This window comes from Ceratotherium simum, chromosome 15 (genome assembly GCF_057802395.1).
Source record: "Ceratotherium simum simum isolate JZ-2026a chromosome 15, ASM5780239v1, whole genome shotgun sequence".
NCBI classification, from domain to species: Eukaryota; Metazoa; Chordata; class Mammalia; order Perissodactyla; family Rhinocerotidae; genus Ceratotherium; species Ceratotherium simum.
The window spans coordinates 30,918,498-30,945,242 of record NC_141914.1 but is presented as its reverse complement, the minus strand read 5'-3'; the positions used below and the strand labels follow the sequence as shown (position 1 = coordinate 30,945,242).

Genomic DNA, 26,745 nt, shown 5'->3' with positions numbered 1-26,745 from the left:
AACTAAAGACATATACATATATTCTTTTTTTTTTCTGCTGAGGATGATTCACCCTGAGCTAACATCTGTGGCTGATCTTCCTCTATTTTGTATGTGAGCTGCCACCACAGCATGGCCACTGATGAGTGGTGTAGGTCTGCATCCGGGAACTGAACCCAGGCTGCCAAAGTGGAGCATACAGAACTTAACCACTAGGCTCCTGGGGCTGGTCCCCATATACATATATTCTTGATGCATCTTGGAATAAAAATGAGATAACATGCTCCCCCACCATACCAGTTTGATGTGCAAACACAATGATATAAATAGAAGAGCAAATATTAAAGCTGTTGCCAGAGAAAAGGAATTTCTGATGCGAGACACACTCTGTCTTCTATTATAAGTAATACATTATAGGTATTCGTTAATGGCAATACTATTAAAGGCTCAGTGGCAATTTGCCAAAAACACATGAAATAACAAATCAATACAGGGAAAAATGAAGTTCTTGGAGAATTTCCTTATTAGTAGTTGACACATAAGAGATGGACATTTTTATAGGTCAAAAATGATCAAATGTAAACAAATTCATATGGTTCAACCTAATATTTGGCTAGTATATATGAAAATCACCCTATAAACATTGACATGCACTCATGTTCATGTCATGACTATGCACATTTGCTGAAAATGGCTTCCTTTCTCCAGCCTTAAAACACATATTTAGTCTCTTTACACGAGGAATCTTACATCTTCTAGTGTTCTCTGAATTCAGAAGAGAATTCATACAACCCTATGCACATTTCCAATGATAAAGGTGTGAAGAGGAAGACTGGGGAAATTGAGAAGATAGCTCATTCTGAGACAGCATATATCTTCCTGAATCGATTTTTCTTTAGGGGAATATAGCTTTTCAAAAGTAAGCATTTAAGTTGGCAGAATTTCTCAGGCATTTGAGAAGGGTAAAATTACTTTCTTCGGCCAATATCATATAATGACCATGTAGGTAAAATAGTAATTTTAGACAGTGGATACGAAGCCAGCCTCAAGGGATTATGGGAGTTAATAGGCAATTTTTGAAACTCCCCTAAGAATGCTTGGGCAACAAAAAATAATAGTCAAAGGCGGTCTCCTGATTTTGCCTACTACTTATCAGCAATTACCTAAAGTTTCACTGCTCTTTACTCCTTTTCAGTTTCCAGAAATCTGCAACCCAGAAATTGTAACATTCCCAGCAAGTAATAGGTAGGTCTGGTCTCAAGAAGAACCATTTCACTCTGATGTGACTTAGTCGTCTGTGTTTTTGAAGGAGATAAGAAACAGTTTTTTTTTTTTTTTACTTTGGCCTCTCTACCCAACCCTCGCCGGGGTCAGATACAGCGAAAATGCCATTCTACCTCTTTCCTGGAGGATCTGAAATTATTCATATGTCTTCCAGTGGACCAACCTCAAATAATTCCAGGTGATAGCTCACACAGTTCCCCAATTTTCCCATTCTAAGCCATACAAACCCCTATTTTTTCTATTCTCTATATCCCAGCAGAGGATCTTCCTCTAAGATATGCCCGACTGGACACAGAAGGAATGCTCTCTGGGGTGGCTAAATGGCTAAAATGGCTCTCAATGATCCCCACCTCCTGGTATTCATGACACTGTATCATGCCCTTCCTTGTTTGTGGGCCGGCCCTAGTGACTTGCTTCATTAAAGAGAATACAGCAAAAGTCGTGGGATGTCACTTCTTAGATGAGGATCTAAAAAATGGTGTCTCTCTCTCTCTGGCTCTTCTCACTTGCTCACTCTTATGGAAGCCAGCTGCCACATTGTGAGTTTCCTTGTGCAATGACCCATGTGGCAAGGAACTGAGGGTGGCTTCTGTACAACAGTCAGTGAAAAACTGAGACTCTTAATCCAACCAACCACAAGGAAGTGAATCCTGCCAACCACACGTGAGTGAGGCTGGAGGCAGATCCTCCCCGCTGGAGTGCTGAGGTGACTGCAGTCCTGGCTGACACCTGATACAGCCTGTGAGAGACCCGGAGCCAGAAGACTCAACTAAGCCCGCCTGGATCCCTGACCCACAGAAATGTACAATAATAAATGGCATTATTCCAAGTCATTAAGTTTTGAGGTAATTCATTATGAAGCAATAGACAATGAATACACTTTTTCATGCAATAATACCTACTTCAATTTCTGAAATTCTTCAACAAGGCTTGATTTCTGCCCAGGAGACATTCTTGCAAAAATGGTTCCATTCACTAGGATCTAGAGAGAAAAACAACTATTGCAGTAAGATTAGAAGAAGAACACTTTTTAAGTAAAAGAGTAGCCCTGAAAAATCACTCTTGGCCTCTGTTTTAATATAGCCTCGGGTGGTACGTCATTAGACCCAACATCAGGCAAGGGAATAGGGGATTTCTTAGTTTAATATTTAACCCTCCCTTTCAGTCCTCTATCACACTCTATTACCTCTTTCCAGGCCATTTTTCCAAGATGGGGTAACTTTTAATTAATAATAATAACTAAAAAAGGAGCAGAGCATATGGAATAAAAATGCTTAAGGAAACACAATTCTTTTTACTGAACATTGTCGCCATAACTGCGGCATAGGCAGGGGAAAGAGCGACAGGTCAGGAGTGGAGACACAAGGTTCTGTTCTCAGCTCTGTCCCAAACTGTGCAAACCTTGGACAAGTGACAACCTCTCTGAGTCTCAGTCTTCCCAAACTCTTCAATGAGGAATTGCACTAACAGTTTTCTAGAAGCCTTTGGGGTCTAGATTCCATGGTCCTTGACCGGTAATGCAACAGAATTCTCAAGACACCGCTAACAGATGGTTGCTGCCCTCGGCTTGCGCTCCACTATCTCCTTCACACTGACAGCACAACCCTGCAGAGCACTATTTCAGAATAGACACACAGAGGACAAGATCAATGATTTTGAAAATATACCGCGGGGCCTTTGTTTCCTCCTGCTGTAAGTTAAGAATCCAGACAGGAAGGGGAATAGTGTTCAGCCTGACGTGAGTTGGTGGTTTTCAGAGAGAAGGTGACCCAAAAAACAGAAAGCACATCTGGAACTCTCTGGAGGTCCTCCCTCCCCAGGAGGAGAAGGGAGGCTGGGATTGGACTGACCACGGAGGCAGGGCAAGGGGCTGTACCAGAACCCAACTCTGAAGAGGAAGCCATGGGCATGTGCAGGACCAGGTAGGCATGGGTGGGGCTGGGAAACTTCTGAGGGAAGTGCCCCTTTGTGGGTGTTTAGTCCCTAAGTCTGAGACAACTTCACTGATCATCATCTTCACTACTCTTTTCTCCTTTTTTGCCTCATTAATTTGAGGAGCAAAACAAAACACTTCATTTCTCTAGTACTTACTTTTGGAAGCAAGCTGTTGAAATGCTGAAATATCACTTGGTATGATTTCCCACTCATTGCAAAATGGTAACAGCTGCCTCTTTCTCCAGCAGGCACTGAGCGGTTTCCAATGTTAATGCAGCTATCCTAAAACCAAAAGGGCATTATTTCTACATCGGCTCTGAAGGGATGTCTCTACTTTCCTACGTTTTATTGAAGGAAGTATGTTCATGTTTCATAACAGTGTGAGGGCCAACAAATACATAATGTGTAATTTGCCCATGGAATTTAGATTCACGTGAAGATGACACAAACCGTCCTCCCAAGATTCTATAAACACATGATACGTTGATGACATGATGCTCTGGATCCTGTCCTGGGAGATAATACGTGTGCTGTCAGTCTACTGAGGAAATCATTCCAAGGTACCAATTAGCAATTCCAAGGGAGAACAGGAAACATTCTGCCCTTCTCCTCTTTCTCCTCCTCATGCAACCTTTATTTCCTAAGATCTCTTTTCATTCATTTGTTCAAAAATCATGCCCCAATTTCTTCTCTGTAAAATAGGCAGACTTTCTTCAGAGCCTGACTCCTTGTAGCACCCGACCTCTCCCCACCCCAACAGGTAACCTGTTCCCTCAGAGTGCCCAGATCCTGTTCCACATCCTGTGTCTATTACACCAGCACTACTCCTTTTCTGAAACTCTTTCCTTCCCATCTTTCACCTGTCAATGTACCCCTTATTGCTGTGTTCTAGCCCCACCTGGCTCAGCTCCTAGAGAAAGTATCTGATGATGCATACGCACTCATTATGTCAATAGCTGATAATGGATTCTCACGCAACATTTCCCAGAGGGTCTTACATTTGTGTAGGACTCTGAATTCAAATAGTATAGGAGGTGAGAAAATTTTATTCATTAGAATAAAGATGATAGAATAAGAATTCATCTTAGAGAAAGCCGCGTATTTGGAAGAAAACATATTTTGATGTGCCGAATTGGGAAGCAATGCGATACACCCCTCCCCTGCCACTCCCATTGCAAAACAGCCAATAAAAGACGTGCTCAAAAGCATCCCACGTGAGGCAAGGACAGGACTCCTTTTGCTTTTACTAGAAAGGGGGAGAGAAAGTGTGGTGGGAGGGAGCCAGAGAGGAGGAAAGCCTGAGACCGTGTTGCAACTTCTCCCAGCAACGACCAAATCTTCAGTAAAGGTATTAAACTCATGATTGGGTAGTGTGAGTGGACTGTTTGTTAAAAATTAGTGGAGACATGAGTTTTGTCACATAGTGTAATTGAAGCAACATGCATTGATGCAGAAGCAAGTGGGTTTGCAAGGAAATAGGCACCGAAATCTGCTGAAAGCATAGAGAGAGCTGTCGTCTTTTACAGCCAACACAATGGAGTTTGAGCCAAGTTAATGCACCTCTTCACAGGGTAGGGGCAGGGCCACTCTGTACAGTCTTGCAGTTTGTGTACTGAAAAAAAGGCTTACTCTACACTCAACAACCTGAAGGGCTGGTCAGCCTGGAGGAAAGGAGCATTTTTGTAATTTATCACCTGGAAGACCATCTTGTTGAATTCACACGAAGGCAGAGGTGCCTCCTTTAGTGATGGAATGTCAGACTGCAGCCCATTCTCTTGATATAAAAGAGCTGTTTTGTAACAAACACACAGGACTTGCCTTCTAGAGAAAACTGATACCTGTTAACTTCACATCACAGGTACAGCACGATCTAAATGTCCATGAATTGGGGTGGAATCAAATAGACCTGAATTTGATTTCTGGCTCTGCAACCTGCCAGTTGCATGCCTTGGGCAAGCCTACCTCTGTAGGTCTCATTTTTCCCATTTGTAAAATGAACAGCTCGCTCAACTGTATTGGGTAACTGCAAGGATCAGATGGAAATCAAATGGATATGTCAGTGGTTCTCAACCATGACTGCACACTGGAATCGCCGAGAGGACAGACTGATGCCAGCTCCCAGCCCAGAGATTCTGATTTAATCGGTAGACCCTTGGCACTGGAAGCTTTAAAACTCTCCCAGGTGATTTCTATGTGCAGCCAGGGCTGAGACATGCTGGTGGAAATTACAAATGCTTTGCAAACTGTAAAACTCTGGACAGATGTGAAGGATTATTATGGTGATAACTTCTATTGTCAAGAGAAGGTTGCCCAGGGTCAGGGCTGTATTCCATCAGCCCAGGCCACAGAGGGGTCTTAAAACATTTGCTCACATTCTTTCCAGGTCCATTCTCTTGGTTCTCTACCAGCTGCCAGGTCACAGAAGGAGGAGCAAACTCTTCTGGCTCATTGGCTTCCACAAGGATCACCTGGCTCCCTCGAGGAATCATTTCAGAATTCTTTGCAACAGTAATGGCTGTTTGGAGGTTGTCACCTAGAAGACAAAGAAAGTCGGCTTGCTTTATGTATAAACCTCTCAGCAACCAGCACTGAGCTCTCGCTCCTCTGAGTGTCCATACCACTTGGTTGGTGTCCTCGTTGGGGCATTTATCACTTTCTGCCTTATTTCCTAACCATTTATCTTTCCCCCTGCCCGCGCCTGTCTACCCTGATGGTCAAACTCTATGTCTGCATCTCCCTCCCATGATAATTAGCATTGTGTCCTGAACATTGCATATTTGCAAAACATGCGCTAATGAATAAATACATGGCTGAGAATTTTATGACTAATCCTCAGGAGATGAACAGCTCTTAGTGGTGAAGGTAATATGGGCCCAGTCTGATGGCATCAAATCATCCTTGGCATGTGGATTCCACTTAAGCAGAGAAAAGAACACTTAGGGCTGTGGCAGGCTTGGATTTGATTATCATGTGCCATGCCTGCCCCACTGCCCTGAAGGACAGTCCAGAAGAGTCTCACACCCTTTGCACAGAGGTCTTATTGAGGTTCCTGATGAACACACCCATTCTTGTGTTTAAACATTTACTGTGAGCCTATTAGGACTGTGCAGATCCTCAGTAGGAAAAGTGGGTATTAGACAAAGAAAATGTGATATGGTGCTGCCTCCAAAGCCCATGGTGGTATTGAAGGAGCTACACATGTTCCAAAGTAAGTGGACCACAGGGAAACAAACTTGACAGCAGAGCAGTTTTGTTTCTGCCTCAATCACACGAACTCACTCAGCTCACATGGTCTTTTTCTTACGACTGGGATACATTCAACTTGTCAGGCCTCCAGAAACACACACCTGTAATCATCACGGTCCTGATGCAGGCCTCGCTCAGTTCCTTCAAGACTGGTTTGGTTTCCTTTTTCAAGCAATTCTCCATGACAAGAAGCCCCAGAAATGTTAACTCTGACTCCACCTTCTCCCTTTGGATTCAGGAGAAAATCAATGGTATTAAAGCTTGTCTATGTAATCTCAACAGTTGGATTTATTTCTTCTTTTTACAATTTCTGTTTTATCAATGTAATACATGCACATGTTTAAAAAATCAAAACAAACCCAAAAGCTTATGATGAAAACGAATAGTCTCTGTCTCCACACCACCTCACCCCTTCTCCTTCCCAGAAGCAACCACTTGTATATCTTTTACCTGCTTCTTCCAGTTTTCAACTCCATTTTTTAAAAGTAATGTGCTTATCTTCTAAATCTTCTGTTGGTTTTCAAAAATTTTGTTAATTATATTTATTTTTTAGTTTCTTTTTTTGAGCTTGTAATCATTTCAGTTTATTAGACATTTATTAAGTACATACTACGTACAGGATACTATAGTAATAGTTGAGTATGGACTAATCCATTTCAGCCTCCATCTGCAACCTCCAGTAAATATATGGCATCAGCCAAGGATTTGAAGAGTTTTCAGAATTTGAAATTGGAGGCTTGGAATCTAACTCGGTTACATTGGTTATGCAGGACCTCTCCTCTGAAGTGGAATAAATCTCAAGTGGCTTTTTAAAAAGTAAAGTTGGGAGCCAAGAGCTCTTTCTCGATCTCTCATTGTTCCTTTTTTTAACAGGAGTGGAGGTAAGATTTCAGGGAGAGGCAAGGGGAGGAGGGGGAGACCTGGGGATCTAACCTTTCTGCACACTGTCAGTTAATCCCCCATGTTCAGTCCTGAGTCTCACTTCCACCTTCCACAGCACATGACATATCTGGGTCACAGCCTCTCCAGGGTTCTACAGGGTGAACCAACTTTCCTCTTGCTCCCTCTCTCTCTTCCCCTCTCTCTTGCATGGTGTAGGCTGTAGCTTCTTCTATCCTGCTTGATTCAGCTACCACTCCTCCCGCCTACATTACGTCTTACAGAAATGTGTAGAAACCTCTCATCTGCACTTATTGCTTCTCTAGTTTTCTTTGGTATTGTTTCTTTTCCATCACGTTAATAGGACTTGGGAAGGAAATAAACAAGTGGCCAGTAAACCTTCTTTAAAAGAAGGATTATAGTTGGATTATCGATGAGAACTATAATTCAAACAGGGATGGGAACACAATGAAGAAACTTCTCTCTGAAGTAGAGTATAAGTTGCTACATCCTTCATTCAAAAATCCATTCACTAAATAGTGACTTTATTCTAAATCTTATTTTAGGCACTTTGGAGAATATTCAGATAATCAGAGATGAATCCTGCCTTAGTGTTCTCAGAGAAGATTATAAAAAGAAAATCTACCTTAATATAGAACTTGTTAAAATCCCACCATTTAACTTCATGACTTTCTATTATAAATTAGATTCATATTTTCTCATTAACTAGGACTACAAAAAAAGATCCTAAAATCTTCTCACCAGTTATTCTGGTTTTTACAACTCTTTCTCTCGTTCATTTCAGGCACTTTGGCCTCTTAATGGCTCTACAACATTCCTAGTAAAATCCTGTGTCAGGGCCTTTGCACCCACCGTTCCTATCGGCTGCAATGCTCTTCCCCTGGATAACTGCATGCCTCGCTCCCACTTCTGTTCAAATGACGCCTCCTCAGAGGACTTCCCTCATCACTCCATGTAAAATGGTGTCCTCTGTCAATTTTTTATGCTCTTAACCTGCTTTATTTATTTTCCTTCAGGGAATTTATCACTACTTCACAATATTTTATAGGCTTATTTTATTATCTATTTTCCCCAATTGGGATATAAGCTTCGTGAGGGCAAGAATTTTATTTTATTCACTTCTGAATCCTCGGTGCCTTGAAAAGCATCTAACACATAGTCAAGATCAATAGAAATTTGCTAAACCAATGAAAGGGATAGTCTTGATAAAATATTTCTTCTTCTGGTTTAGTTTTTTTTTTTTAAGTCATCTCAAGAAACGCTTCTACTTCCCTTTTATGATGTCAGTTTTTTTACTTCTCGATTTTCCTAATTGGAAAACTTTGCTAAATATAATTTGATTCTGAAAAAAAAAATCAAAACCCTATTCCTTTACCCTGTTTGAAAACAGTAATTAAATTCCAAGAACATAATAGGCTCCTGATATTCTCTGGGAAATCCTGAGATGGTTAGAAATCTAGTACATTTTATCTTCCATTTTCTTACTTTGTTATATTTATAGTAATGTCTACCTCACTAGTGGCTTTTAAATGAGAACATCACAGCTGTGTTTGTATGTGGCAGCTGGGTGGTGGCTACACTCCGTGTCTAGCTACATAAATCTTTTCTACACACATGACCTTAACTTTCGTTATTAAAATTTGTGTCTTGAAAAATTACCAAATCCTGTGTGTTATGGGTCTTTATGCTTGCTCAAGAATAGCTAACACCTTGAATGTTAAATCTGAGAATGCCATTCATGTATTTCAGGAAAAATGAGCTTTGTGATTCTATTTAGAAGATTAAAATGTCAAGGCTGAAAGGCTCCTTAGAGATCATCCAATCCTACATTTTATAGATGGGAAATAGACACAGTGTATGGAAGGGACAATGATTACTGAGCATATTAGAGTGGATGAACTTAGGCTGTAAATAGTAACGTTGAACCAAGGATATCCACATCTTATACAGAGGGTCTAATTATATATATATGAGGATCTCTCCATCAGCAACACAAAATCAAAGATATGTAACACATAGATTATTTGTTATTCAATTTTCCACAGTATTTCTCTACTCTACTTATAGACAATTCAAAAACAATCTTTAAAAGCTAAGAAACATTGAAAGAAAAAATAATCTACAGATTATCCTCTAATGATGACAATTTATCCCCTTATCATAATTAAGAATACTAAATTCTATTTCATATAAAGAATTCAATTTGCACTCACTACCTCTCCAGATCTGAGGGAGGTGTACTACTGAGCCCTGGAGGAAACCAAGTCTAAGGGATTCTAGAAGTCTTTCAAAGTGCCAACTGTCTCCTTCTCTCAACCCCTTTGTATGTGGGACCCCCGAGTCAGTCAACCACACAATGTTCCGAGGTTGAAGAAATGTTGGTTGTTTTTGGTGAGATGATGAAGTCCAAAGCAGAGATAATTCACTGACATATAGAAGGCAGGAGATCTCAACTGTCATCCTTGTTCTGCCACCAACCAGCATTGTGACCTGAGCAAGTCCTCCCCTGTTGCCCATCTTGGAATCAGGAGACTGGATGAGATTGATTCTCTGTCTCCAAGAGCCATCCCAGTGATTTGAGCTGTCTATTTGTCCCTCACCAGAGCTCATTCACTTCATGCACACAAAGTCTGCCCTACTGCCAATTTCCAAGTTCCTTACCTGGTTAAACTCTCTACTTCTGAAAACTTCTCCATGTTCAAGGCTTTATGGGCAAGGGCAATGACGCGAAAGCCCTGCATTGTGTACTTCCTCAGCTCCTGTGGGAAATTCTTGGGCACTTCCAGGAGAGAAGAAAGAGGTAAATGTAAGGTCAGATTGAAGGTTGCCCAACTCTTGAGCAAGACTCTGGGATGCAGTCGCTATACCTTGCTTTAACTTTCACTCCATAAAAATGCTTTCATAAAAACTACAGCTTCGGTTAAAGGCCACAAACAACTTTATACAGTGTGTTTTTGTTACTCTGACAGAAATAAATGCCAAAGATGTGCTGGTCGTCAACTGGATGTCAAATACACTGGCTGGGTTCACTAAGGACAAATCTCAGGACTATGTTTACCTGGGTGAAATGAGGGAAACCGATGATCCTCTAGATCAGGGGTCAGAAAACTACAGAGCAAATCTGGCCCATTGCTTGTTTTTGTAAATAAAGTTTTATTGGAATACAGTCATGCCTATTTGTTTGTTTATTATCTATGGCTGCCTTCAGGCTACAACTGCAGGGTTGAGCAGTTGAGACAGATACCTTGTGGCCTGAAAAGACTAAAATATTTACTATCTGGCTTTTTGCAAAAAAGTTTGCCACTCCCTGCTTTAGATAATAGGTGACACAATGCCAATATTTGTGTATTTTGTCATGGCATTTTAACTAATGTTAATATATTTATAAAATTTTTATGGTGTATAGTATGTCTATAAGTGTGTTAGAAAGAAGCACAATATAATGGAAGGGGTAGTAACTTAGAAAGCAAAATACTTGAGTTCTAGTCTCCACTCTACTGCTGACTACCTCTCTGACCTTGGATATGTTAAGCTTCTCTTATGCATCTCAATTTTCTCATCCATAAAATGAGAGGGTTGTGGCTCTCTATGTCCCCATTCAGCTCAGACTTTTTGTAAATCTAGAATAATCCGTGGGATCTAATTTCAAGGAATCTCCTAGCTCTCTATTTCTTAAATACAGAGAGAAAAAAATCACTTAAGATGTTATTAGCACATGTCAAGGATCAGAGGTTAGGACACTGAGAATTGGAAAGGCTACCAGAAGAATGAGTGATGGCAAGTGACAGACCCAAACTCTTACTGATAGAGTAGGGGCAATAGTTGCCAGCTAAAATTTCAAGAAGATACTTGTATCTGTGTGGATGAAAAAAAGAACAACAGTAAAGTAAAGGCCATCAAGCTGTGAAGGATAGAGTTAATGGGAGCTCTGAGGAAGATCAAGTCAGAAAAAAGGGGGCACTTCTAAAAAAGAGTCCAAGTAGGAGAGAAGTTAAAGCAATCATTTGCCAAATCTCGAATTCTGTGCACAAGTTGATGGCTATTAGCAATTGTAAGGAGAATATAGATGAAAATCAGGAGAAAAAGGCCAATTTTATCCAAATGAACTCATTCAAATGCAACAATATTCTTATAAATCTGTGCTGCCGCTTAGAGAGTGCATATGTTTGTAAGACTAAAAAACAATACAAATCAGCTCAAAATCTGGCCCAGAAAGATGAAATTGCTGTGAAAATTACCAATCACCTTGCTCTAATTCTAACTAATTTACTCTAATCAGTTTTTTTCTAAAAGATTTATCTTTTCTATGTTCTCCTTCCATCAATCTGAGTCCCCACAAGTGACACCAGCCCCCCAGAGGTGACAGAGCACCCCATCTGCAGAATTAGTCTAATGTCCAGCCTGTCCCTTTGGATGCCTCTCAATGCTCCTCATTCTCACCATCCCTGGTTCTCTGATCCCTCTGTAGTGTCTTGTTCTGGCTCCTAATGTATGCTTCGCTCTCCTTTCCTGATAGCCTATGGTGGTTGGGCTTTTCTGGCTGGACCATGCCCAGATATTTACTGTCTGCCGCTCTGCCTTGCAATGATCATGTCTGCGTTGTTGGATCTACTGGGCCTCCTTCCACCCACCCGGAAAACAGCCACCTCCACCTTCACTAACTTAGGTCTGTTTGCTTTATGTATTTGGGCCTTTAAAATATGGTACCTCCTGAAGAGAAAAGTTGTCTGTTAGTACCTGTTTCAGACTTGCAGAACCCCACCAACATCTCCGGGGCACCCTTCATGTAGGCATGGAAGTGATCCTCCCCCGCTAGCTGAGCCACCACAGACATCCTCTGCAGGCTGGAGGAAAATGGAAACTGACACAAGATGGTGATGGCTTCCACGGGACTCTGCAAGTGCACCCAGAAAGGGGAGCTTAAGAAGCTTTTAAGTGAGATTTCGCAGATGCATGCCAACAAATAAGATTTACTCTGCAATGAGCTCAAGAACATCATGAAGTGGTACATTTGTAAGACATTGATATTTTTCTGGCTGCCTCTAAGGTGATTCCCTCATCAAGGTGGCTGGTCTGCAAGGCCCTTCCCCTTGGCTGCCTGGAAAAACCCCAATCACCTTCCAGCCCAAGTTTACGGGTCACCTTCTCTGTGGTGCTTGTGTCTCCCAGGAACAGCAGTCACTGCCACCTCTGGACTCCTGTGGCTCTTTCTTCAGCCTTTATTATAGCACTTGGCACATTGTATTGCACTTATTTGCACGTCTATTGATTTTTCTACCAGCCTATGTCTTCCTCCAGCACAGAGCCCAACTTATCTAGCTTTGAAATCTCTCCATCCCTTAGCACCTGGCACAGTGCTCTAGCATACATAAGTACTTAGTGAATGTTTGCTCAATAAATCAATGGATAAATTCAGGAATGAAGGAATGAGCAAACCAATGATGGATCCTGTTAGGATATGGCAAAATAATAGGAATATAAAAATATGTGAAAGTCAGGGGAGTTTCACCAGTTGTAAGGGGAAAGAGCTACATGATTTAAAGAAGCAAATTATACCTGACTGGCTTTTGGTCCTGGTTTTATTATGATGTTTGAATCTGACATCCCAAATTTGCGGTGGTCTACCTTGCAATCTTCCATTGTCTGTTTTAAAATGAAAACATTCATAAGATTCCTTAGAGAAAAATAATAAGAAAGAAATATCTCTTATTTGCATAGCACTTTAATCTTTTCAAAGTCCTTTTCACATATTTTCTCTCCTAGGCCAATTATCTTAATACTGTCATAGTCAAATTTCTGTTGTGTTGATTTATATTAAGGACCTTTTGAAGAATGTCAAAAAGCCAGAAATACTGTGACTATGTTTTACGTAGTAATTGATGAAAGAAGTGCTAGCTACAGGCCAATGGTTCTTCCTAAGTGGCATGTCTAGTAATTGGAGGAAGGTTTAAGCGAGATCTACTCTCAACACAGCTGAGTACGTTAGCTCTCAGATAGGTTAGGATTGGGTCTTGAGATAAAAATGGGACTGTTTCTTATGCTACATCTATGCTACTAGTCTAATTGATTAGCTAGAGAGTTAGCTGCCAGCAAATTAGAAAGCATATTTGAAAATGGTTTGTATTCTTTGGATGTTAAACAGTATAAGTGATACCAACTGAGAAACCAATATTAACCTAAAATATGGGAAAATCTGTCAGATATATAAAAAGTAAAGGTCAGAAAATAGGAGATAACATCTGGTGTCTTCTCTGTCACTTACTTGTTTAACCTTGGGGACACCACTTCATTTCTCCAGATCTCAGTTTCTTCTGAAAAATATTCTGACATCCCTTCTAGAGCTAAAATTCTGAGTGTATAAGGACGTTTTCCCTCCCCCTAATGTTTAGTGAAAGGTTCCTGACTACCAAAGGATATTTAATTTAAGGCTGCTTCTCACCCAGCTTTAAACTCAATGAATAATGTTTATGCTTTGTTTGGAGTGAATATAACTGTTCTTAAAAACAATTCTTACAGAGCTAATACTAAAGATTTATGTTCCCACACAAGACCCCAACTTGCTGTGTCATTTGTACAGATGTATCAGCCCTCCTCTACTGGAGAAGGAGAAACTGTGAGAATCAGGATCAAAGGCACATATGGTAACAACGACCCTGTGCAACTCATCACTGTGTCAACTCCGCTGACGCTGGTAAGGATGTTGCTTATAACAATTACACTGATTCCTCTTCATTAAGATCCAGGAAAGTGATTACTATTTTGTCTTGCTGTCAAAAATTTCTCCACAGCAAATGCTGTAATTTTAACTTACTGAGATTAGAAATTTCCCTATTTACCAAGTTTCCTCTTTTATTATTTTGGCCTCTAGAAAGCCATAATTTTCCTACTATACATCTCTAAATTAGCCTCTTGGTGAGGTGTACTTCATGTCTCTGCAATCATTTGTTCCATTCGTTTACAACTCTGTTTAAAATGCTGTCCTGTACTTGATGTATCGTTGCAAGTAGCTTTAGAACTTTTTTTTGGAGGGCAGCAGAATGTAATTAATTAAGTTACTAATTAATGAATGAATACCCCTCATTTGTGGGGTATTACAATGCGCACAGTCTTTTTAGGCTCATAGTCTCAATGCTCACAAGTCCATGAGTGAGGCATTATCATCCCAAATGCACAGATGAGGTAGAGTCTTGGTTCTGAATTTGGGGTCACACAGCAAGAGAGCGGAGTCAAGAGCTCTTCCCACCATGTCATGACAGCCACCAGGATAAGTTCACACCCTTCAACCGTCATTCACTCTCAGCTCAGAACACTGAATCAGTTGGACCAAGAGTCCTCCAGTTTGGTGTCTAGACCTCTGCTGTCCAATATGGGAGCTACCAGCCACTTGTTGCTATTTAAACTTAAGTTCAATTAATTAAAATAAATAAAATTAAAAATTGAGTTTTTCAGTTGCATAGCCACATTTCAAGTGCTCATTAGTCACATGTAGCTAGTGGCTACTATATTAGATGGCATTGCTTTAGTCTACTGTTTCTCTGAGGGTGTTTTGAAGAATATTTGTTTTCTCTAAAACATGTTTTGGCCTGTCAATAAGGTTTTTGTGGTCAAATAGGTTTGGTAAATACTGCATATCATATTCTCTCCTGAATATTCACAATGCACCACAGTATATTTAAGAAATCCTGCAGTCAAGAAATCGATTTAACTTTGTTTAAACGGCAGTTCCCAAATTTATTTGATCATGGAACCCTATTTCATGTTGCACTTATTAACAGAGTTCTTTGGAACAGAGATTGGGAAATTCAGGTAGGATCAGACTTTCATTCATGCATTACTGTGAATCTTCTCTGAGTTTCAACCAAAATTAGAAAGGCTTTAGCACTCCTACTAAGGATTTCTTCAAGTTTTCCTCATTCAGTTGAAACAAGAAACTATCACCTTACCCAGGCGGTGCCCTCAAACATTTTGAGTTCCAGTGGATCTCCCTGGATGGTCCCATCCAGAAGGATCAGGGAGTGGCAGCTGGCCATGGCAGCACACAGTGGGCCCCATGGCAAAGCCTCACCCGAGGCAAAGCTATGGACTTCTTGGAAACTGGTAGAGAAGAAAATTAATAAGTTAAGGTCTTCAACAAAATAATTTTGTACACTCTGCCCCTTAAATCTTACTAACATAGAGCTTCAATAATACCTTACCCTCATGGTGAAAACCTTCAATAGCTCCCCATGCCCTGTGTGATAAAGTTCTCCTATGCCTGGTATTCAAGGCCCTATCTTCCCAGTTCTATGTTACCTTACAGATTCTATTCCTACTAGTGTCCTTTATGCACAATTTTTCCAGATCCAAGTTAAACTTCTTTCTGTGTCTATATTTGCACAGAGATTTCCCTGCCCTGAGCCCTTGCTCACTTGGTTTTCTCATTTTCTAACTGGAATATTCTGTCTGCAGATTGCTCTTTATAAGATGCTCCTTTGAATTGGATGTGAATTTCCTTCTGAACAGAGTTTGCCACTAGCTAATCAATACTATGATTTCAGAGGGCTTGGATAGAATCACAGGGACTTGTGTCAGGTTACTGCAGCCAGCCCACATGGTGGCAGTATTGTGGGAAGGCATATTGTGAGAAGGCTTGGAGCTGACACCTGCAAACTCTGCAGAGCTGGCTCTAGAAAGCCACACACCCCAGGCAAGAAGTCTCTAGGCCAATGAGGTAGCAGGAATGAGAAGGAAGCCTGCCTGGTGGTTCCTTTTTCCTTCAAGTGAAAGCATGCATGGACTCTGCAGTATTTCTTGCTACTCAGTTCTCGGGTCTTTGCCCCTATTTCCTGAAACTCCTGGTGTGGGTGTCCAGCATCTAAAGCACGCTTTCCTCTTTGACAGTAAACTGGCTTGGTTTACCTGCATCTCCTCTCATCCTAGAGCTGAATAGTAATTTTATCTTGTTGTTTCTATTCTCCAAAAGCTTCAGAGTTCTAAGAGTAGAGTTCTTAGGGCAGAGTAGAAGAGGGATGGAAACTACAAACATCCTTTTCTCCTTTCAATAGAAGGAGAAGCCTTGACCATCTGGACAAAGGCCTGGCCAGGCATCTGAGCAGCCAGGGGCAGAGACACATGAGTAGGCTAGAGCCCAGATAGTTCAGTGATGCCCAGCCCGAGGATCTTCTGCAATGACTACCTGTCTGCTGTTACCCTGTGCCAGTGCTGCACCTGGGCCCATCACCATCTTGGGGAGCCCCTGCACGACTCCTTCAATGACAGCAGCCTCAGCCACTGTTTGGAGCCAAGGTGGGCTTCCCAGAGCTTAAGAGCAGAGGCCCCTCCACTCAGACTGAGAAGGCAGGTCTCAGCCCCTCAGGGAAGGGAGCTAGGAGGTCGGGGCACTCTCTGCGAAGGGGCACTCCCTCCTCTCTACCTCTGTTCTGGGGTAGCATCTATGTGACTGCCCTCTCCACTCCCTAGGGCCAGCTTTTAAACCAGGTCTGTAAAAATTCTATTCATACACCCTTCAAAACCTATCTCAAATGCTATCTCTTAGTGGTTTTCCTTGATGTACTTCTTTTCAAAATTAATTTCTACCTCTCATCCAGTGTTATAAAAACCAGGACTGTGTATTATATCAAGCAATCATTATGATTTCTTCTTCTCTATTCTGATATTTGTGCCTTAATAGTAACTCTTTTCTCTGCCTGTGTTGTACGTTGAACGTGGGTGGGTACATTTGCACCTTTTTATCCTACTGGAGTATGAACTCCATGAGGTAGGAGATGGAGCTTTTCCTTTCTGGATCCCCCACCACACTAGCCACCCAGGAAGTCTGTGCAGTTTTTCGTTAAGCACAGTCCTGATTTCACTCTTTGCTCCTCTGTTTTATTCATTCAGCTCCTTAATCATTCACCTCATTCTATTCCATTTTTATGTGAAGTTTCAGGTCCTACTTTCTCTGTCTGATTCTGAACTTAAGACTCATTTAATTTAACAAGTTAGAAAAATTGGGAGCTGGTTCCAGCCAATTATTATATATATTTTATGTGACATTCATCCCTCAACAAGGGAAGGATGGATTTGAGTAGCACAGAGGTGGCCAAGCAATGACACATCCATCTTCACTAATGTGCCTACCTGTTGCCAGCAGTAGGTACAGTCCCCCAGAGGTCCAGCCCGTCTTCCGTAAGAGTGCCAGTCTGGAAAAAAGTTAGAATTGGTATTAGCGTAAAATTTAAAGCTTTTAATTATATTACGATTTACACAAAACCCAAGCTCCCAAGAAATTAAAGTAGATCTAATTGTCCAAAGCCGTTACTTGCAAGCATCAAATTTTAAATGAGAGAAGAGGGCCTGAAAGAAAGATTCAGCAGATGACAAGTGATTCTCAAAAGACCATGTTGAAAGTTAAGTGATTCCAATGACTCGTTATTACAACAAAATGCAAATGTTTTGTTTTTGTTTATTGTTGTGACTCTTACTGGTGCTAAATGACCAAGGTTCAGGGAATGGAAATCCAACAAGAATCAGTGCCGGTTTGACTTTTTAGTTGGCACCTGCTGTCTTTCTAAAGCAGAACTCAGAATTTTTTTTTTCTTTCTTTTCAAGACTATTTAGTTCACAGTCTGCCATCTGGTTCACAGCAATTTTCTAAAATATGGGTGACATGGTGACCGTCCAGATTGGTAATGAAATGTTGATAAAGGGCTTTGAGGCTATGGAAGTGCTAATAATAAATACTAATTAGTGCCCATGAATGGGTTTTATTGTGGATCAAGAGGAAAATGGCTGGGAGATTTGATTTGCTGTATTAGGGGAGAGTATTTGTCAGAAAATGGAACAGAGAAAGCAAAATGTAACTGAAGACTCTCACAGCACTATTAACGTGCTCATTGCTTCACAGTCGATCATTAATTACAGACCCGGTGTCTCGTGCAGCAGGCTAACAGCTTTAGGCCTGCTTAACCCCCAGTCAGAGGAAGGAGTTGGCTACTGTTGCTTCTGCACTGTCAAGGCAGAGCAGGGCCTTACCAAGTGCTGGAAAATATCCTGTTTCAACACTGACACCCAGGTCTCTGACACTATTTTTTAAGGTCATCTCTGTATAAGACACTGAATTTTCTAGTTTTCTACCAAATGACATCTTCTATCATTACAGCAAGTCACATTAGCACAATGCTTTACAGTGAAGTGCTTACAATGCTTTCAGTTCCTATAAGTGAGTAAACAGGGTAGAGGCATTCTCAGCTTAGAGGTGAAATGAGCAGTCTCAGCATCCAGTGGCCTGTAGGATGGAGACAAAGAACCAGAATCCAGCCCATCTGGAATCTTCCACTAGATGACAAATGTTAAATGAATTCTGCAAAGCCTGTGGAAAGACAAAGCCTGTACTGGGCTTCCGGATTTAAGGAATTAAGGAATCTTTATTTCATTAATTCATATGGACTTCATGGAGAGCTAACATGCTTGTGTGAGTTATTCCTTGAAGAAGAAGAACAACAACAACAAAAGCTGTTTCCTTCATTTCCCTCCTGCATTTTATAAGGGCTCCAACCTGTGTGTTTAGATTCCAAATCCTCTTGAATTTTTCTATTTCAAAAAGAGTTAGCAACTTAATTCAAACTGAAATGTTTTCCTGATGATGAGATTATGTTTTTAAACATCAATATTTTGAACATGAAAACAGAGATGATATTGCAGAAAAACAGAAATGGGACCATGTTCTTTCTCCACGTGAAAATGACCCTTATACGTTAAAAGTAACCATAAACAGAAAGAAACTAAATTATTGTTGCAGTTCTAAAGGGAATAAGATAGAAAAAGAAAACTTTAGTAGCATAAATACTAGCCCAGGCTTGAGCTAAACTGAATAGAAAAGAGAGAACTTGCTTTAGAGAACTTATAACAAACCAACATAAACTAGAAATATATATGGGAACAAACATACTCAGAAGCCCAGTGGTGAATATCTTCTACGCTGAAACAACACTAGATGGAAATTCAATTAATTGTGGAATGCTTTATTCCAACATCGTGAGTTTTATAATGTGAAAGCTAGAAAAACTGAGAGATAATTGTAATGCAACCTTCTTATCTTAAAAAGTCATGGAGAAACTTAATGTCAAATTCAGGATTAGATTTCTCATTTGCTGATTCCCAATCAAGAGTTCCTGCTCTATAAGATGCTGTCATACATATTTCCATTCTCTGGAAAAACTAGTTGCTTTTTTTTGTGTGTGTGTGAGGAAGATCAGCCCTGAGCTAACATCCGATGCCAATCCTCCTCTTTTTGCTGAGGAAGACTGGCCCTGGGCTAACATCCGTGCCCATCTTCCTCCATTTTATATGGGACGCTGCCACAGCATGGCCTGACAAGTGGTGCATCGGTGCGCGCCCGGGATCCGAACCCGGGCCGCCAGCAGCGGAGCACGCGCACTTAACCGCTATGCCACGGGCCGGCCCCAAGGAAAAATTAGTTTTAGAAACAGACAAATATGTAATGAATGTATTTTATAAATCTCCCTCCTATATTCTAGACACTAGTGAGGCTGCTGGGGCAGTAATGGGAATTCCTATCAGAAAACTTCCAAGGGGCTGTTACCTGACCCCAATCTAAAAGGAAGCTGCTGTTACATTAACCCTACTGGTTCCTGACTGGTGGCGATAGAGGACTTCCTCCGCCAAAGGAAATTGGAAAAGAATAGAACTGAAATAATCGAAGAGCTATGCCCCTTCCAACTGGGGACCAAGACTTGTCAAGTCCACTCATGGTGTCTCTCCAATTGGTCCTCGTCTCTGCGTTCTTGCCCTTCTTATCTAGGAGAATGAGTGATCTCTTCAGTTATCCCCAGATAGCTTCCTGTCTCAGTCCCATACCCCTTATCTCCCTTCTCACCGGTTCCCCAGATGCAATAAATAAAACACACCTATAAAAATGGCACTGGTCTTCTTAAGAAATGAGAAGGGCTCCCATTCTGCTTCACAACAAGGCACTACTCCTTAGCTTGACACCTCAAACCCTGAGCCATTGAGCTCCTCCTCTCCACCTACATTCCCTACCAAACAGCCCACATTCTAGCCACACCCCCTGTCCTGTTCCCCACATGCTGCAGGCCCTCACATCCCTCTGCTTCTGAACTGCTCACCTCTCGAGGCTGAGGCCCATTCTGCCAAACAACCAAAGCCACAGCTCAAAGGCGACCTCCCACCTGTGGCAGGAAACTGCACCCCAATGCTTTGCTCATACCTCTATTAAGCACGCATTTCACTGCCTTATCATTATCAACACTTCCATTTTACCTGTTTCCTCAGCAAGACCATGAGCTTCTCAAGAGCTAGGAGTGTCTCGTGAATGGGGCTCTCTGCCAATGTGGGTTAACTAAAGAGTAGCAAAACCTCTACCAAGAATTCAAATGTAAATGACCTGAAGACGTGGAGGACCAAGCCAGGCCCACTGCATTACAGCAATTAAACTGGCCTGCCCGAGCTGAGGGCAGCTTCTGAACAGGAGGCAGCTAACACTGAAAACCTCCAGGTGCCCCACAGGAGAGTCACGGGAAGGGGTCTCCCTGTCCCGAAGCAGCAGTCCTCCCCATCTGAACACACTCCTCCTCTGCCACCTTTCCAGGGCCCTGAGCACAGAGACAACCTTCCCTAATCCTGAGTCTTCATAACCAGGGGAGCAAAGGAGAAAAGAGAGACCAGAGCGCATAAACACAGGTCACGTTCACTCCCTCCCTTGCCCTAGAAGAAGCAGAGGAGGAGAAAGGAACATGTTCACTTAAGCTCTGGACAAAGCCCTTTGGGGAACAGAAATGTTCCTCATATTTTTTGTCTGAAAAAGCCAGTCAGTCAAAGTCATTACAGTAAGACATTGTTTTGAAACCCAAAACAGACACAAAAATACTAAATGTCACAGGGAAGAAATTCATGCTGTGATGGCTAAACCACTTCCTTAGGACTCAGTGAAGCAGGCTTCTAGAATGTGATCTCACACTGGCTCACTGTGTGACCCTCTCTGGCCTTAGTGTTCCCATTTGTAAAATGAGGTTGCTGGACCAGACATTCTCTGAGGCCCTTCCCAGCCCTGCTGTGCCTTGAAATATTAACCTCCAACCTGGAAACTTTAGATCATACTTTGTCAAAGCACATGAGGTTTATTTGCCCACACATGTTGATTCTCTGTGGGGAGGTACAGAAGATTTTCTTCTTCTTCAGCCTTTTTTGTGCATACATGATGCCTGTGGTCAGGGCAGCTGGCAGCAGAGGAGGGACAGTCAAGCTGAAGAGAAGGAGGGCCATGGGTGCAGTTTTCCTGAAAGAGACCTGGGGAGTGGGGGCACAGACAGGTTAGCTTCGCAGAGCAGGCTGGCACCCTTCCTGGCACCATCTCCTGCAACACCACAGCTCAGAATATTCATAGTGAGTCGGCTCTCTTGGTGGGGCTGTGTTCTCTTGGCTGGGCCTAAGGAATGAACAAATCATCTCCCACTGAAGAACAAAGGAGTCCTCTGATCTCTACTCCACGTCCACTCTGCTCTTTCCTGACTCTGCTTCTCTCCACTCAGTGTTCCCTCCACCCAGAGGGCCCATCCATTCTCTGCTCATCATACTTCCACACACCCTCTGGACTCCCAGGGACTAGTCTTGAGTTGTAATATTTCACACAGCAGCTTGACTGTTGGATTATAAATCTCTCTCCTCTACTAGCCTACAAATTCCTTGGGCACAGCAGCTGTGGCTTATTCTCTCTGAAACCATCTTCGAAGTCATCTCATTCATCTCCAGATACAGAGCCTAGCACAGTTTCTGACACAGAGGAGGTGCTCGGCACACGTATTGAATGAATGATGACCTGATAAAAACTATAAGCAAGATTCTGCCAAGATCGTAGCATATATTGTCTGCTAAAGGGAACCCAATAATACAAATAGCTTGTTCTCACAGGACACACACTCTAGGGCAGGCACTGTGTTAGGCTACATACATTATTTAGTTATTCCTCCCAACAACCTTATGACGTAAATACTGTTATTTTCTCCATTGAACAGATGAGGAAACAGAGGCTTAAAAAATTAAATAACTTCCCCAAGGACATGTGCTGGTTAAATGGTGAGGATATGAACCCTAGTCTATCGGACTCCAGGGCACAAAGGCATGACCAGTGGCTTATATTATCAAGCCAGTTCTCATGGAATCAGGATCCCAGGCAGGTCTGCAGAAGTCCACATGGCAGATAAAGGCAAGACCAAGATTAAATCACAGGGTGGCTTGTTTCACTTTTCACGTATTCTAGATACTAATAGCTCTATCCTCTACAACCTTGCCTAGGTTTTTACGAAATTAACCATAATTTTAGCCATCAAGTCCTCGTTTGGGTATTGGAAACACAGATTCAAGTTCAGTAACAATGGCTGCTGGATACAGCTTTGGTTCAATCTCAATTTATCTCAAAATCCATCATTCCCTGCTTTCCCAACCACAGCCACAGAGGAGTTTTGACCCCAAAGACTCAGCTGCATCTAATCCTGAGCCGGTGCAGATAGAGGGAGCCAACAGGTCCAAAGGTTCTGACCCACAAGACAATGGGGTCTGGGATTAGTCTTGATGCTTTGGTGTCTATTGGATGTCGAGTCTTGCCCAGGAAACCTTCATTCCCAATGACTGCCAGGGCTTTCTGGTCTGTAGGAGAGGGCTTTTTGCCTGTTTTCCTGCTCAATGCTCCCTCCCCAGATGAAACTGGCACACTGCCTCAGATTCCAGACCCAGTGGCTTTAACACTCTGCCTAGCTCTTTCCAGGGTCCATTCTACCAGTGCCAATATGCCCCTGCCTCCTCTGCCCTCGACTTCCCTAGAAATGCTCCTAGGGGGCTTATTTCAGATTGAAATGACTAGTCAGAGCTCAAGTTTGAGCATGGACATTGCCTAGAAATTCCTGTGACTGTGTCTTTGCTCATCAATATCCACCCCACCTCCCAACTCAGACACAGATTGCACTGATGCCACCAGTTTGGGCATTGTAATTTTAGGCCACCCACACCCAGTTTCATACCTTTGTTTGTATCCTTTTATTTACAATTTTTTCTTCTTCCCTATGAGCTCACATTGCTAAGATCCCAGCATGTTTTAAAGAAGAGACTGCAGGTTCACAACAGAATCAGACTCTCAGGACAAGAAAGGATCTCAGAGGATCGTTCGTGACAACCCTTCCCTCTCCACCCATCACAACTATTAAGAGAGACATCCAAATGAAACCAGACACCCTGAAGCTTAAATAGAGGTGGGGATCCATACAGTATACAACTCTGCAAAAGTAAACATTTAGTTTCATTTCAGAACTTAAGCAGAACACAGTGGCAACCCATTGACTGCATGGTGTGTTGAGTATGCCCTGGACAACGTACATGCTCAAATACTTCAAAGCTCTCAGGTAGCCCAAACTTCTAGGCATGGCACTTAAAGTCTCCTTCAGTATGACCTATTTCTACCTTACCAGACTTATCTCTTAAGGGCCTGCTGATTCCAGAAGACCCCTGTGCATTTCTTCCTTTGTGTTTTGCTCACTCAAGTTGGTATGCCCTTCCTGCTCTCTGATCTGATTGACTAAATCCTCTCCATCCTATCAGGCTTGAGAAACATGCATTTCCTCCGAGGCTGATTGAGCTTGGGTGTCACAAATGCCACACATGTGGTAAGCTCTCATTCCCATCCAAATGGTGAAAGGAGCCGTGAACTCTGCAACTTTTCAGAGATGCACCATCCAATACAATTTTCACTAACCACACATGGCTATTTAAATTTTAATTAATTTAAATGGAGTACAGTTGAAAATTCATTTCCCCAGTCACACTAGCCACACTTCAATAAGCACATGTGTTTAAGGGCTACCATATTGGACAGTTGAGACATAGAATATTTCCATCATCTAAGAAAGCTCTATTGGACAGCATTGATTCACAGACTGATGGGACTAAGAAGTAACCTTACCTAACCCTTTTGAGTGAGGTCAAGCTCCTTGAGAAAGCTATGCTATTGAAAAGCCTTACCCCCAGTACTTACTCCACGGTACATATACACACCAAGGGCATAGAAAAAACCCACAACTCCAAGGCAGGCCAGGAACACTAGGAACTTGAAGGCATCACTGTATAGTTTGAAGTTCAGAGGCCGGGGGTAGAGGATGGATCTCACCAAGTCTCCTTTTGCTGTATTATAACCTACATGAAGATAATCACAGGTTGAGTAAGGTCCTTTAATACAGTTTCGCCCCAAATGAGAAACGGTTTGCATTGAATTAAGGATTGGTTAATAGAGTCATTTGAATATGGAATGAAAACAGCATTGCTGTGACCTAACAGCATATTTACATTTATTGTTCTTACAAGTCACCAGAAACAATAAATGGCGTTCACTTAGCCCTGCTCAATTTCTCTTGCTCTGGGAGTCAGTGCTTCGGTGGCTCAAACAATGCAACTCTGCACTGATGCATAGGGTTGGGAAAAGAAGACCAAGGAGCTGATGAATATGGTGACCAGATAAGATGAGCTGCTAAGAGAAGAAGACTTTAAAGCACAGATATGTGCTGAATATAAATAGAAAATTAAGAGAAAAGGAAAGCACAAAGCAAGTAATTTCTTAAATATTATGTCTCCAATCATGTTATTCTTATGTTCAAAAACCTTCCAGAGCCCTTAGTTTTGAGAATCAAGTTCAAGTGTCTAGGCATGGCATTCGAGATCCCCTTCCATCTGATCTACTCTTACCTTGCTAGACTTATCTCTTAACTGCTCACTGGTCCTAGAAGACCAGTGCATTCCTTCTTTCATGTTCTGTGCACTCCTTCCTTCATGTTCTGCAGACATAAATTAGCATGTCTTTCCAGCTCTCTAATATGATGGGCTAAATCCTTCTCATCCTATCAGGCTTGGCTCAAAATGCTGCCTCATCAAATACCTGTTTCCAGAATTCTACTCCCATACTTCATATCAAAAATAATTTCTCTCACTCTTTAGAGTTCCTATAACACTTCATCATTTGACATCTACCACTGCTCTATGTTTTAGTTAGCTATAAATCCATCTCTCCCCTGCACCACAGCACAATCTTCTTTAAGGGCAATTATCTCACAAATTTTTTCTTTAACCCTCAGTACATAGCCCTTAGTAGATACTCATTAAGATCTAAACTATTGGCAAAAAAAGATTGACTACTATATGTTCTAGATATGAGTCATTATTTTAAGTACAAAACATGCCTTAATCCCACTGTTTGATGAATATCTGGGTCTCCTCAAACATGGTTTTGCAGGCTTTGGAGAAAAGGAGCAGGGTTTCCTCTAACCTATTGCTTTAGCATTTTACAAACTCAGATTGGGTGGTTTCCATGATCTCCACTCATTAGCTACTGCTGATCAGCAGGCTGAGAGATGTTCTCATGCCCATTGACTACTTTGAACATAAAACAAAACTTGATGTTTTTAATTTTAAGAAAATCAGGTAGAACAATTGAATTATAAACTAAACTAAAATATCGAGATATCATAGTGCAAGGAGTGTTTCGGATCTGTGAATATGTGGTGTGGCAGAAACACAGGTCAGGGGTGAGTACAGAGAGCTGGGACCATGGAAGATGTTAGTCATGTAATGTCATGTGAAAGATGAGGACTAACATTGGTAGTCTTGAAAAGTTTTTGAGCATGGTGTGTATGAACTACTTCAAACTATGTTCTAGAAATGTGACTTGGTGACAGATTGAGGGATAGGTTAAAAAAAGATTGAATAGAATACAAGAAAAAGTATTTGAAGTGAAAGTTGAAAAGAAACAGTCAAAAGAATATTTCTGTTATAATAGTTTAGACAGGAGATGATGAAGGCCTGAAAAAAAATACCAACCATGGGGATGAAGGAGAGGGAGACAGGACTCAGAGGGTCTTTGTAGAATCGACAGGATGTGGCGCCCTATTTGGTATGGGAGAAAGTGGGGAGTTAAAGATGATATGAAAAAACTACCTAGATGGTGATGTTGTCAACAGAAAGAGGCGACAGAGGAGGATATGTTCACTTTCAGATGCCTTGACTTTGAAGTGTCTATAGGGAACACAGATGGAGGTATCTAGCAGGGAACTTGAAATAACAGCCCAGCAAGCAATTGTTTGAGAGAAAAATGTCCTCAAGTGTTAGTGGTTAAAATTGTTCTCTCGGTAATCACTTAAAGGGGGTGTAGAGGGAAAAGAGAAGGAGCCAATGGACACAAGAAAAAATAAGAACATAGATTTGCCTTTGAGGAAATAAACTTCATCCCTGTATATGCTTAACCATATAAGGGGTTTTAACAATGAACCATTCAATTAGAAATGGTGGCCACTTAGAATAATAAGAGTCTGATTGGAAAAGAGTGTGGCTGTTATTACTAGAATGTGG

The 26,745-nt window shown here is 41.6% G+C and overlaps 1 protein-coding gene across 1 annotated transcript in view; it reads right to left on the bottom strand.

Annotated features, from left to right (window-relative positions):
* The window catches only part of ATP13A5 (ATPase 13A5), a 110,233-nt gene that overhangs the window by 30,554 nt on the left and 52,934 nt on the right, over positions 1–26,745 (bottom strand). Inside the window, exons 11-21 of the mRNA XM_087439409.1 lie at positions 24,386–24,543; positions 21,463–21,651; positions 17,464–17,525; positions 15,288–15,438; positions 12,901–12,987; positions 12,082–12,238; positions 10,006–10,123; positions 6,546–6,670; positions 5,571–5,731; positions 3,355–3,480; positions 2,166–2,245 (exon numbers count right to left, since the gene is read on the bottom strand). Of these exons, the coding sequence (XP_087295535.1) occupies positions 2,166–2,245; positions 3,355–3,480; positions 5,571–5,731; positions 6,546–6,670; positions 10,006–10,123; positions 12,082–12,238; positions 12,901–12,987; positions 15,288–15,438; positions 17,464–17,525; positions 21,463–21,651; positions 24,386–24,543 (1,414 nt within the window). The remainder of the gene's footprint in view (positions 1–2,165; positions 2,246–3,354; positions 3,481–5,570; positions 5,732–6,545; positions 6,671–10,005; positions 10,124–12,081; positions 12,239–12,900; positions 12,988–15,287; positions 15,439–17,463; positions 17,526–21,462; positions 21,652–24,385; positions 24,544–26,745) is intronic.